We start from the raw sequence: 13,267 nt of genomic DNA on the forward strand, positions 1-13,267 counted from the left end.
CTGCGTGATATTCCATCACGTGGATAAATCAATTAACCATCTCCATGTTGAGACTGGATTGACAAAACAACAAAAGCAGAATCTGCAGGAGGAAGTAAAATCATCATATAGGGAGTACCCTACAAAAATATATGCTGTTTAAATAGTATGAAATTGGCTGTGCTCTCTGTTCCTGCTTGCATGTCAAAGATTCTGTAATAGAAAGGAAAAGGTCATTTTCTTATTTAAAAAAAGCTCCATGTCAGTGCCTTACCTTCCTATTCATATGCAAGATCTTTTTAAAATCTCATAACATACATTCTAAAGATATATAAGCAATAGTTAATTTGTAGTTTTACTTCTATACAATGAAAGGATGTCACCTGGTAGAACTGTATTGTCACTTGGTAGAACAGTTTAAAAATGTGTTTACCTAAAATAGTCTGAAGAACAGAATATCCCGACTGGTTAAATATTCTGGTGAGCTACTGAGCTGCCATGTAACCTTGTACATAGATGATAATTTTTTTTCATTTTTCAGTTTCTTTTTTTTTTTTTTTTCTTTTTTCTTTTTTTTTTTTTTTGATTCTTAGGGCCACACTTGCAGCATATGGAGGTTCCCAGGCTAGGAGTCAAATCCGAGCTACAGCTGCTGGCCTACACCACAGCTCACGGCAATGCCAGATCCTTAACCCACTGAGCAAGGCCAGGGATCAAACCTGCAACCTCATGGTTCCTAGTCAGATTCGTTAACCACTGTGCCACGACAGGAATTCCTAGTGCAACTTTCAAACTCTTTTCTTTTGTGATTCAGGAATTTCTCTGCTACTGCTGCCTTGTTCATCAGAAGTATTCGGGTGTTGGCAAACAGGCCTTTCACCCTTCTGCCAGCTCAGCTGTCCCTTCCCAGGACGGCCCTAGCCCTGTGCTGTGCCTTGTGTAGTCATTTTGTGAGTCTATTTCCTTTCCTGGATTAGGCGTTTCTCTATCGCGTGGACATTGTATTTGCAACCAACATGGCTTCTAGCAGAGCGCTTTGTACACAGCCAACATTCAATATACATCTTTATATTTCAAACTAGTTCCCCCTAAATGGGTAAGGGCTAAAACAAATATTTGTAGCAACTGCAATTGTTGTTTCAAGCAAATTAAGCAAAAAATAAAATAAAAACAGGTATCTAATCTTTAATAAGAAATTTACTGAATGCTTACTTTCTGGCAAATACCACGCTAAGTGCTTATAAACATTAGTTCTCAAAATTCTCAAAATAATCAAGGAGGTAGGTGGTATGTTCTTTATAGAGAGAAGACTGACAGATGGGGGTTATAGCAGGTATCCAAATATTTGTTGAGTACCGATGTACTGGGCACTGAACTAGCCCTGGAGATGCAGCACAGAACAAACTCTGCCTTTAGTGGAGCTTACTGTCTATGTCTAGTGGAACTTGCTAAGATGAAATATACATCAGCATTCTAGATTTAGGCATTACTTGATATATATTATGAGCTTGGATAATGTGAAGTTCATCCCTGAAATGAACCATTCTCAATGCTGACAAAAATCTGAGATTAAAAAGCTGAAGCTCACACCCTAGTGACTTCTTCAAGGTTAAAGTCAACCTGAAGGTTACTCTACCTTTGCTGGTAACATCCAACATTACGAGGATCTGACCTCCAGATTTAGAATAAACAAAATATTCTCAAGAGGGCTTATAACATAAAAAAAAGGAATCAGATAGGAAGATGATACTATGGGATGAAAGAAGTAAAAGACTATAGCTTTTTAAGCCAGAAACCTAGCTTCCATATAAACCTCAGTTAAGAGCAATAGAAGAACGACCATCAGAACACAGAATGGACTCTGGCCTCTGGGCACTAAGTGGGCTGGGCAAGTTTAGGGGAAGGACAGAAGTTCCAGGCACTAACACAGTTCACACGGCAAAGCTGTAGACTCTAGCTGCTAGGTCATTCTGAATTTTATTCACCTCTCCCTGGAGCTAGACACATCTGGAGATGCATCATTCAAACAGGCAAAAGAAAAGGGAGCAGTTTCAGTTCTAAAACATTCAAATTTGCATCAGACACTTCCTGAGAAACACTGACGTTGCTGGGGGTTGACTGAGGGCTCCTCTCACTAGGCCAGTGCAATTTAATCATTAAGCCTCAAGGTCTTCACAACGAATCCCCAGGGGTACGGGGCATCTTAGAGAAAGGTACAAAGTTTCATTCAAATAAAACTGAAGTTGAACTCAGAGAGTGAACAGAAGATGCTGGAAGAGGAACAAGAAAAGTGGTTTTAGAAGTTGCTGAGTAAGCGGAAAACTGTCTTTGACTCTAGTTTGAAGCAATTTTTTCCCAACTAACAAGTAGTATCTAAGAAATCAGGGACAAAGGGTACCGAATTATTTCCAAATACAACTTGCAAACTGACGGACCATGGTTCTCATGGCCCTGAATCCACTCAAGCATGCCTAGGAAAGGGATACAACACACCCCACTCAAGCACACAGAGCACCTATTTAACACCAGAAAACATTTACTGAGACAGGGCAAACAGTGGGCTGAAAATATTACAGGGTGAAGGAAGGCTGAGGACACCAATCTGATCTCTTTTTCCTCTCTGGCAGAGTGGGCAGCCCAAATGATGAACTAAAGCCATTCCAAGATTACTTAAGGCAATTTAAAAGCAAGGTCTTAATCAAAAAGCCTGTACTTGGCAAAAAAAAAAAAAAAAAAAAAAAAAAAAAAATTACATACTTAAAGCAATTTAAAAGCAAAGTTGGGAGTTCCCGTCGTGGCTCGGTGGTCAATGAACCTGACTAGTATCCATGAGGACTTGGGTTCGCTCTCTGGCCTCACTCAGTGGGTTAAGGATCTGGCATTGCCGTGAGCTGTGCTGTAGGTCACAGATGCAGCTTGGATCCCTTGTTTCTGTGGCTGAGGTACAAGCTTGCAGCTACAGCTCTAATTCGACCCCTAGCCTGGGAATCTCCACATGTCATGGGTGTGGCCCTAAAAAAAAAAAAAAAAAAAAAAAAAGACCAAAGAAAAAAAGCAAGGTCTTAACCAAAAAGCTGGTACTTGGCCTTAAAAAAAATTTACATCTTTTGGATGAATGGACCAAAAAAGCTAAACTGTCTACTCAAAATCTGTACAGCAGGGACCTGTTTTCATCATATAAGCCTATTTACAAGTAAGATCCTCTTACTTTTGTAACAGTGTCCTGTTTTAAGAGAATATATAACTCCCATGCCCTGCAGAGTTAGTGCATAAGGCCTTGGTGACCCCACAGATTCATGGACCTATCTCTACTAGAGAACCATGTATGCTGCAGTGTAAACACACATATACACACCTGTCCCTCGCCCCATCCCGAAAACAGGCTGTAAATGCCTTGACTGAGGACTTATGGCTCCTCTATTTTTATATCTTCAATGACAATTAAAAGGCACTCTCTATATATGTGTATATATATAATGAACACTGTATATGTATTTATTTATAACCATTTTCATTTAGTGCAATATATATATCGCATGAACACTAAATGAAAATGATTTTACAACACTGCTGCTGTTAACATTTCAAACACTCTCACCACTACCCATCTCTAAAATACCACCACCAAAAGCTACCAAGTTTACTGTGGTTTTCACAATATGGTGCTTCTAGACTTTTTACAGTAAACAAACATTCTTAATTTATTAATTTTCAGAGTCATGACACAAGTTTAGCATTCTTCTTGGAATGGAAAACTTGCTTGGAAGTTACTTCATTCTTTTTCTCTTTTTCAAAAGTGCATCTCGTAGTGCCAGCTGGAAGATAAAAGAAAAAGATATGTAAACACGATCTAGAGAAAAAGACCATAGGACCAATGTCCAAAGTGAACCTATGAACATTCTTACCAAGTTTTAGAGTTCCCAAAAGAAAATATACAGAGTATCAAATAAAAGATTATGGCTGCTTCCATGTCTTCGCTACTGTAAACAGTGCTGCAATGAACACTGGGGAATGGATAAAGATGTGGTACATATATACAATGAATATTGCTCAGCCATAAAAAAGAACGAAATAATGCCTCTTGCAGCAACATGGGTAGGCCTAGAGGTTATCATACTAAGTGAAGTTAGACAGTGAAAGACAAATATCACATGATACCACCAATATCTGGAATCTAAAAAAAGGATACAAAGGAACTTCCTTGCAGAACAGAAACAGACCCACAGACTTTGAAAACAAATTTATGGTTACCAAAGGCGACGGGTCGGGGGAGGTCCTCCTCTCTTATCACGTACTTTGCTTTCCTTTTCTAGTCTCATCTCTTTGTGGTGACATTCTACAGCTGCACCATCTGATACATTAGCTACTGCTACATGTGGCTGTTGGGCCCTGAAATGTGACTAGTCCAAATTAGGATGTGCCACCATGTATAACACACTGGATCTCAACTAACTCAAAAACAAGAATGTAAAATTATCTCATGTAGGACTTTTTATATTGATAATATGCTGAAACGATACTATTTTGAGTATACTGAGTTAAATAAAATATTTTACTAACATCAATTTCACCTCTTTCTGCTTTTTTATTTTAATATTACATATGTGGTTTGCATTGTATTTCTATTGGATGGTGTTGGCCTAGAATGAAGGAGAAAACGGAAAAACTTAGAGGCTTGGAGTCAAGTTTTATAACGAAGAGACCTGAAAGAAAATACAGGGCAAGGCAACAAACACGGAAATTCTAATAAATGGCAAGAAAATTGGAGGAGAAAGTATTCTTGAACCAACGAGTGCATATATCCAATGAGCTTTTAACCTCATCTTAAAAAATTCTCTAATCTTTGAGAGAAATATTTTATACCTCACAAGGTGCTGACGGGAACAAAGCAAGGCTTCTCTGTTGTGCCAAAAGAAAAAATGCTGTTAAAACACAGAGGAAGTAGGGCTGGGGGAACACCCCTACCTAAAATGCAGCAAGTCCACAAAAAACTCACAACGAAGCAAGGCCTGTCAACAGGATGGTTACTATTTCCTCAAAACTAAACTCTCACAAAGGGCAGGAGAAGGACAAACTGATGGATTGAATCGCTTCAACTATGAATTTAAACTGAATTGGCAAAATTCAGACTATTTAAAATCTTAAATAGCACCTTTCCTTTCCCCTCCACTTTCCACTTTTATTCAAAACACTGTACTTTATTACTTTACATAATGTTGCTGAACGGTTTAGAACTAGAAAAGTCACACAGCAAGGTACGCTTTAAGAGCTACCTTAATTCAGTTCATACTGACTCGGTTCCCACACAGACCTCGGAGCACTGCCCTGGAGAGCTGGCTGTTACACTCAGGCCTGGCAGGCTCGTCCTTGGCTAGCAGTTTAGGAATGCTGGTTCAGAATGTGACACTACTTCACCTTTGACCTGACTTCCTAGAGATTCCTCCGAATACATTTAGTTATATACTCTGGTACACTTCCAGTAGAGCAAGATACAAAAACATAAATTTGTTTTACTACAATGAATTATGAAATAAGTAAGCCAAGACAGCAGCACAGGACTACCCATCAAAGACTGAAAATGGATAAAATGAAATCCTAAAGACCTGTAAACAGAAAGGCTTTGTATAAGTGTACACAGAGGACGGATCACGCCAGCAAGAGAACTGTTTTGTTTGTACCCCTTTCCTAAAACTGCTTCTGAAATATTACCACACACATACTTATTGCTCTTTGGAAAAAAGGGCCAGGCACTCAAAAATTATTATTCAGTTAATTTTTGGAATTCTCGTTGTGGCTCAGCAGTAATGAACCCGACTAGCATTCATGAGGATGCGGGTTCAATCCCTAGCCTCGCTCAGTGGGTTAAGGATCCGGCGTTGCCATGAGCTGTGGTGTAGGCCACAGACACGACTCAGATCCCACATTGCTGTGGCTGTGGTGTAGGCCAGTGGGCTGCAGCTGTGATTTGACCCCTAACCTGGGAACCTCCATATGCTGTGGGTGTGGCCCTAAAAAGACTATATATGTATATATATATATATAATTTTTACGTTTCACAGATGCAAGAGAATTTTGGCAGAATGGGCCTTAGTGATTATCCAGCTTGCACTCCTTTATTTATAGAGGAGGAAAAGGGACTGCCTTTGGTCATACAGCTGAATCTCACGAAGTCAGGTCAAGGATTTACACACACTGACCACTTTCCACCTCACCATGCTCCCCACAATCCCCTCATCAATCCTAAGTACAAGGGTCTCAGAAGACACAGCTCCACTGACATGTGGAGAAGTCGTAGATGATGATATCACTCAACCTAGTCAAGCTTCAAGTTGAACTCACCTGCTTTTCTCGGAAGGAACGCTTATTTTTGGACCGGACGTTATGACTATACCGCATCATCATAAAGTTCTTCTGCTTTTTCTTCTCTTTATTTGTGGAACTGGAAAATGGATTCATCTTGGTCTTCTTCCTCACAAATTCTTTCCGGTCTGTCTTTCCGGCCTATCAGCACACACACACACACACAGATACCACGGCAAGAATTATCTCATCGACATATACATTTCCCCTGTGCCAGCTCTACTGATGCCAAGGACACCAAGGTGAAGGGAACACAGGCCCAGCTCCCCGGCGACTCAGGTCAATCAGGGGAGAAGGGACCATGATGAATTGTGATGAGGAAAGGGGAGCTCCATGGGAGACAAGGTTTTCATTCTGCCTGGTGAGCACAGGGGGGCCTCTGAGAAAGAGACCCATGAGCTGTTTTTTCACAGAAGGAAGGCCTTCCTGGTGGGAAACGAGAGAAGGGCAGAGCACTTCAGGAAGGAGGGATGGTACATGCAAAGGCATGGTGGAGAGAGGACGTGGGAACAAGCCCCAGTACAGATGGAACCCAGAGCGTGATGTGGAGCCCATCTGGAATCCTGCTGAAACAAGGTGGAGAAAATGAAGCTGGAGATGTAGGCAGGGGGCATCCCAGCCGGCCACAGCACCTGCCCGAGGCAGGCTCCACCCGACTTGCTTTTCATCAACGGCTGTAAACACTCCCTTGCTTTTCTAATAGCCTGGATTGTTGTACTGAGCCTCCCTGAGACCGTGCACATAGAACGGTGCCTTTCTATGCTCTAGAACTTGCCATGGATGGTGGGTTACATGCCTACCAAGCGGTTAAAATGCATCTAATGGAACAGCTCATATCTGCGCATTGTATTCTATGTTAACTATTCCTTGATTTAAAACATTAAATTACTGCAGTTCTGTGGCTATACGGGTCCTGGGTGGTATTTTACTTCATGTGCTTTCCATTTAAAGAGCTAGGGAACGACATGCCTCACTCACCATTGCAGTTGCTAGTCTTGTCTCCTTGTCAGACTTTGGCTTTTTATGAAGGCGTTCAATGTCCCGAAGCGAAAGTAACTCACCCCTGGGGTGAAGAAAAGAACATAACATGAAACAAGGGTGGAATTCCTTTTCCCGATACTTTCATAATCACGCGAGCTGACTGCGGACCTGGCGTGCGCGCCGTCCTACCTGGGCTCCTCATCACTGTCTATTTCCACGTACTTCCTCTTCTGGGCTTTCCCGGGGGCCGCGTCGAGTTCTTTCCTCATTTGGGCCATTCGGATTTTCTGGAAGTCTTCCTGACTTAAGACCCGGCTGGTGCTGACGGCTGCAGCTTTGGCTTTCCGCTCCTCCAAAGGCATGCTGTTCAGCTTCTCGGACTTGAAGGCATACAACACAGGCGTCAACAGCTATTAACTCCAGGGAGAGCGTAGCCCCCATCACTTGAAAGGGCAACGTCAGGACTTACAATTTCTTTCTGCTCTTCATCGGAAGAATGGTGCACGTCAACCCACTCACCATCGGAGTCTGCTTCGTCACTGAGGCTGGTACTCTCCCACCCGTCTGTGGGAAAACGAGCGCACCGTGAGCACCCACTTCACGGGGATGCTCACGATACACTGAGATGAATCAGGTAAAAGAAAACTCAGGTAATGAACCTCAAACAGATGCTCACCAAGAACTGTGCAATATTACTGTTAAATAAGCAGCATCAATTTAACTAAGTCAAGGAATGAAGAATAAGCACTGACCAAGTGTCTACCATGAGCCAAAACTTTACAATTGTTCTTCAACCCTCATAACTCAACAAAAGAGGAACAGATTCTCGAGTTAAATAACCTGTCTCAGACTATATTACTAGAAATGCAGCCTATGCTAAAATTAGGGAAATCATGTCTGACTCTAGAGCCCATGTTCTTGCTACCAAACCAATTGTGTCCATCAAAATTGGACTTACAGGAGTTCCTGTCATGGCTCAGAGGTAATGAACCCGACCAGTATCCATGAGGACCCAGGTTTGATGCCTGGCTTCACTCAGTGGGTTAAGGATCTGGTACTGCCGTAAGCTACAGTGCAGGTCACAGACGAGGCTCAGATTCCAAGTTGTTACGGCTGTGGTGTAGGCTGGCAGCTGCAGCTCCAGTTCAATCCCTAGCCTGGGAACTTCCATATGCTGCCAATGAGGCCTGAAAAAGACAAAAAACCAACCAAACAAACAAAACTGGACTTACACACTTACTGACGACACGGCAAGTTATCTAACTAGTCTAAGCATATCTACACGTTTGAGAAATTAGAAACATGTCATTTAGGAGTTCCATAGTGGCTCAGCAGGTTAAAGATCCAATGCTGTCACTGCTGTGGCGTGGGTTAGATCCCTGGCCCAGAACTTCAGCGTGCCATGGGCGTGGCCAAAAAAGAAACAAGTCATTCAGAGAACTTAGGTAGAAAATTTTAGGTGTGCAAGATCCTCAATAAAGAGGTATCAGAGTTCCCAATGGAGTCACCACAGTAAACTTTCAAAATCAAGGATACCTGCCGTCTGTGGGTGGATGCCCATGTTCTGTAAGACAGCATCCTGGCTTGTAGGTATGGCACACACAACACAGCCACTCATGGTAAGGCCTAACCCTATCTCTAGTCTCAGAGCTTGCTATGCATCACCTTGCAGACTATATTCTAATAACCTCCTAAATCCTCCAGGACTTTGCTCACAGTCTGCTTGGGCAGTCTCCACTATGCTACCATCACTCGCTCATTATAAAAAATATGGCTCATTGGAGTTCCCGTCGTGGCGCAGTGGTTAACGAATCCGACTAGGAACCATGAGGTCGCGGGTTCGGTCCCTGCCCTTGCTCAGTGGGTTAACGATCCAGCGTTGCCGTGAGCTGCGGTGTAGGTTGCAGACACGGCTCGGATCCCGCGTTGCTGTGGCTCTGGCGTAGGCCGGTGGCTACAGCTCCGATTCGACCCCTAACCTGGGAACCTCCATATGCCGCGGGAGCGGCCCAAGAAATAGCAACAATAACAACAACAACAAAAAAGACAAAAAGACCAAAAAAAAAAAAAAAAAAAATATGGCTCATGGGTCACTATTTCCTTTAAGGGTTTGTTGAACCTCTGAGGTAGACCTGACCTCTCTCTAGCCCTTATCTTCTCCTCCAATCACAAGCCTTGTTAATGCTTTATTAGCTGCTTATGAAAGACCCTCAAGAGCAGGAACCACATCATTCATCTTGGCTTTGACAGTGGTTGGCTCTTAGCTAATTTTTATGAAAGCGTTGTTGAAATAAAGAAGGAAGAGGAAGAAGAGAGGACCCTGGCAACCAACGAAATCAATGCTAAGCCTGAAATCAGATTAGAGTTCCTCAGCATTCTTCAACAAGTTCAGCGAGCATTCTGCTTTTGGAGGATTGCTAAGGGCTAATCTGCCTCATTTTTTCTAGGCACCAAACAAAAACCCATTATCTTTCCCAAATGTCAAACAGTATGCCCTTGATAAGGGGCAGCCACTCTGAAGGACATGAAAAGACATTTCCTACATTAGGGTGAAAGGTCCTTCAGAGCAGGAACCATGTTCACTTGACCGCCAATGCTTGTGACAGTGCAGGCCGCAGAGTTATTACTAAGTACCTGCTGAATGGATGTCCAAACAGTATGAAATTTCAAGACCAAAACAAATAGAGGACTGATTCTGCCCAGATAATGGTGAAACAAAAACAAACCTCCATCCTCTTCAGCATTTTCTTCTTTTTCAACTTCCAGGATTTCTGCTCCTGGAATGTAATCTTTAGCATCTAGTTCTCCATATTCTTGCACTCTTGCTTCTAAGGACGCCTCTGTAGGCTTACCCTAAAGGAAAGAATCTAGTTTTCAATCAGGTTCTTAGATTGCAAAACACTCTTCATGAAAAGGATTCTCTAGGATTTTGAATTCAGAGGGAGAGTCACAAAAAGTGGAAGCAATCGAATGACAAAGACAGCTCACTTATGTCTTGGGTCAAGGTAAATCCTCCAGCCAGAACTTTGCCTAGAAAGAAAACTTTGTTTTCCTGCTTTCTTCTGACTCAAATCAGGAAACTTGGAGTTTTAAGCCTTGAGATCACATCATCTCTCTCTTACATACATGCACTTCCCTTCCTGCCCAACTCAAAAGAGGCAGTGTCCAGTGAGGGAATAGCCTGTTCAGCACTGGCATCAGCTACTGACTTGAACCAGTTTAACACTCAGCCAGCATCAAAAGGCATGTACCGACTACAAAATATTTAAGCAATAGTATTCAACCAATTTTATTCTGAGCTTAAAGAATAAAACTTGGGAAGTTTCCATCGTGGCTCAGCGGAAACAAATCTGACTAGTATCCAAGAGGATGGAGGTTCGACCCCTGGCCTTGCTCAGTGGGTTAAGGATCCGGCATTGCCGTGAGCTGTGGTATAGGTCGTAGACTCGGCTCAGATCCCAAGTTGCTGTGGCTATGGTGTAGGCTGGCAGTGGTAGATCCGATTCGACCCCTAGCCTAGGAACTTCCATATACCTTGTGTGCAGCCCTGAGAAAGCAAACAAAAACAAACCAAAAAATCTACATGTATCACCAATACTCCTAATGGAAGCATGAGAAACACTATTAAATTCTAGGAAATTAGTCTCACTTTTTGAGACCAAACCCTTGATCAACAGATGCATGCTTCACCTACCCGGAATTTCTTTTGCAACATCTGAGGATTCAGTGTTCGGAAGAGCTGAATCAAAGTTCTAGCAGACATCATCACATCTGGAAAACAATACCTATAATCAGAAACTTCAGAGCAGGGTCTCTTGAGGTAAAAATGAGTTACTCTATCCTTTTTGATCTATCCGAGAATAACACACTACTTACTCTTATCTTTGTGTGTTTTATACTGAGCCAGGTCTTGGAGAAGTTCTTCAGTCATAGCTAGAGGACATCGAGCTGTTATCTCTTTTATAGCATTGATTCTAGAAAAGGAAAAAATGAATTTAAAAAAATCAAAAAATACAAAGAAAATCAAAGCAGGGAGTTCCCTCATGGCTCAGCAGGTTAAGGTTCTGGCATTGGCACTGCTGTGGCTCTAGTTTCAGCTGTGGCACAGGTTCAATCTCTGGCCCAGGAACTTCTGCAGGTTGAAGGCATGGCACCCCCCCCCCCCCCCCAAAATTCAGTTTCATCACGGTTTCACGTGGTTCCACCTAAGATGTTCTTTCCTTTTCCTTTTTCTTTACAGGGCTGCACCTACGGCATATGAAGTTCCCAGGCTAGGGGCTGAATCAGACCTGCAGCTGCCGCCCTGCACCACAGTCATAGCCACAGCAACGCCAAATCCCAGGCGCATCCATGACAAGATTTTCTAAATCAAAAGGAATCTAAGTTGGGTTTCATATGGCTTAGGTCTCTAAAACTGCAGCATGGCAGAGTGTGAGGGTGAGCAGCCTCAAAGAGTTTTGATTCCAGACAGTTAACTGGCCTTTCCTTTACTAGTGGAATAAGGAACAGTGTCAGTGCGGCAAAGTAAAGCATACATTAGAGATACTGCAGGTTTGGTTCCAGACCACTGCAATAAAGTGAGTAACACAAATATTCTGGTTTCCTAGTGCATATAAAAGTTATGTTCAAACTATACTGTAGTCTATTAATTGTGTAATAAATAGCATTACGTCTTAAAGAATGTATTACCTTAATTAAAAATACTTCATTGCTAAAAAATGCTAACCTTCAACTGAACCTTCGGCAAAGTATAACTTTTTGCTGGCAGAGAGTCTGAAATACTATGAGAATTATCAAATTGTGACACAGACATGAAGTGAGCAAATGCTGTTAGAAAAATGATGCTGACAGACTTCCTCCACACAAGGTTGTAATCACCACAATTTGTAAAAAAACAGAGTATGTGCAAAGAGCAATACAGAGAAGAGCAACAAAAGGAGGTATGTCTAGGAGTTTCCTGGTGGCCTAGAGGTTAAGGATTTGGCATTTCACTGCTGTGGTTCAGGTTCAATCCCTGGCCTGGGAACTTCTGAATGTCTTGGGCACAGCTCCCACCCCTAAAAGAAGGTATGCCTATAAACAATAGGCAGCATTTATTTGCCAACTCCAGGAAGATGGTACTGGTTAAACAAGGAAAAGTTGCAAGTCTTCAGGGCTGTTATCCTAGCAATATTTTCCAAGGGAGATAAAAAATAGCTGTTCATACTGCCTAGTTGTCAGGGCAGATCAGACAATCCCTAAACCAGTGCTCACACTCATAAGTATTTCTGAATTAATCACAAGAGCCGCCCAACTGTCTTGGGATTAAAAAGTGATTCAATAACAAATCATTTGTTCCAGGGAAGAGAGGAATTCAGGGTAGGAGACAGGAGAAAAACATTGAGATTGTTATACATTCATTCATTTGAAAGAACAAAGCCAGTAAAAAAACCAAAATGTTGATTAGGAGGACAAGTATCTTTGACCAGTAAATTAAAAAGACCAAGCCTCCTGAGAAGACTGAAGTATATTTTAAACTGTTTTCCCAGAGGGCACATTATAGCTGAGATTTTACATCGCACTAATGGAAAGCGAGCCCAGTACTGAAACCCACATCCGCGGCCTCCAGCCACACTCTACATACCCTACGGTCATGACTTCCCCAGAGTTCTTGTCGGTAACAAAGTTGTTGGCTACCGTCATGAGCAAAGACTGGATGATCTGAATGGGAGGGAAAGGAGAGACATGAGTCCTGGATTACATCCACACCTACTCACACACCGGACGACAAGGGACAATAGATTATTTGTTCCACCCTCGGTTTGGGAGTCAGAAGGATCAGGACTGAGGAAGGCAGAAAGAGAACGACTCCACTCTGGGTGTCAGCTTTCTTCTTGGCTTTGCTCAGATTAAATTTAGTTCTCCTTTAATATTAGTTTTCAATATGGATTTAAAAATTGCTTTGACC

General features: G+C 42.3%; 1 protein-coding gene across 6 annotated transcripts in view; it reads right to left on the bottom strand.

Annotated features, from left to right (window-relative positions):
• Positions 1-3,653: 3,653 nt before the first annotated feature.
• The window catches only part of SDAD1 (SDA1 domain containing 1), a 31,481-nt gene continuing 21,867 nt past the window's right edge, over positions 3,654-13,267 (bottom strand). For all 6 annotated transcript variants that reach the window (XM_084972524.1, XM_003129088.5, XM_084972523.1 and 3 more), the window contains 9 exons: positions 12,944-13,020; positions 11,197-11,294; positions 11,015-11,091; positions 10,047-10,173; positions 7,790-7,884; positions 7,510-7,700; positions 7,318-7,402; positions 6,319-6,480; positions 3,654-3,794 (listed from right to left, as the gene is read on the bottom strand). In XM_084972524.1, coding sequence (XP_084828650.1) covers positions 3,747-3,794; positions 6,319-6,480; positions 7,318-7,402; positions 7,510-7,700; positions 7,790-7,884; positions 10,047-10,173; positions 11,015-11,091; positions 11,197-11,294; positions 12,944-13,020 — 960 coding nt within the window. In that variant the 3' untranslated portion in view covers positions 3,654-3,746. The remainder of the gene's footprint in view (positions 3,795-6,318; positions 6,481-7,317; positions 7,403-7,509; positions 7,701-7,789; positions 7,885-10,046; positions 10,174-11,014; positions 11,092-11,196; positions 11,295-12,943; positions 13,021-13,267) is intronic.

This window comes from Sus scrofa, chromosome 8 (genome assembly GCF_054392235.1).
Source record: "Sus scrofa isolate SSC_HxYL_T2T_F1_AM1 chromosome 8, Sscrofa_HxYL_maternal_Yorkshire_Landrace_v2.0, whole genome shotgun sequence".
Lineage (NCBI taxonomy): Eukaryota > Metazoa > Chordata > Mammalia > Artiodactyla > Suidae > Sus > Sus scrofa.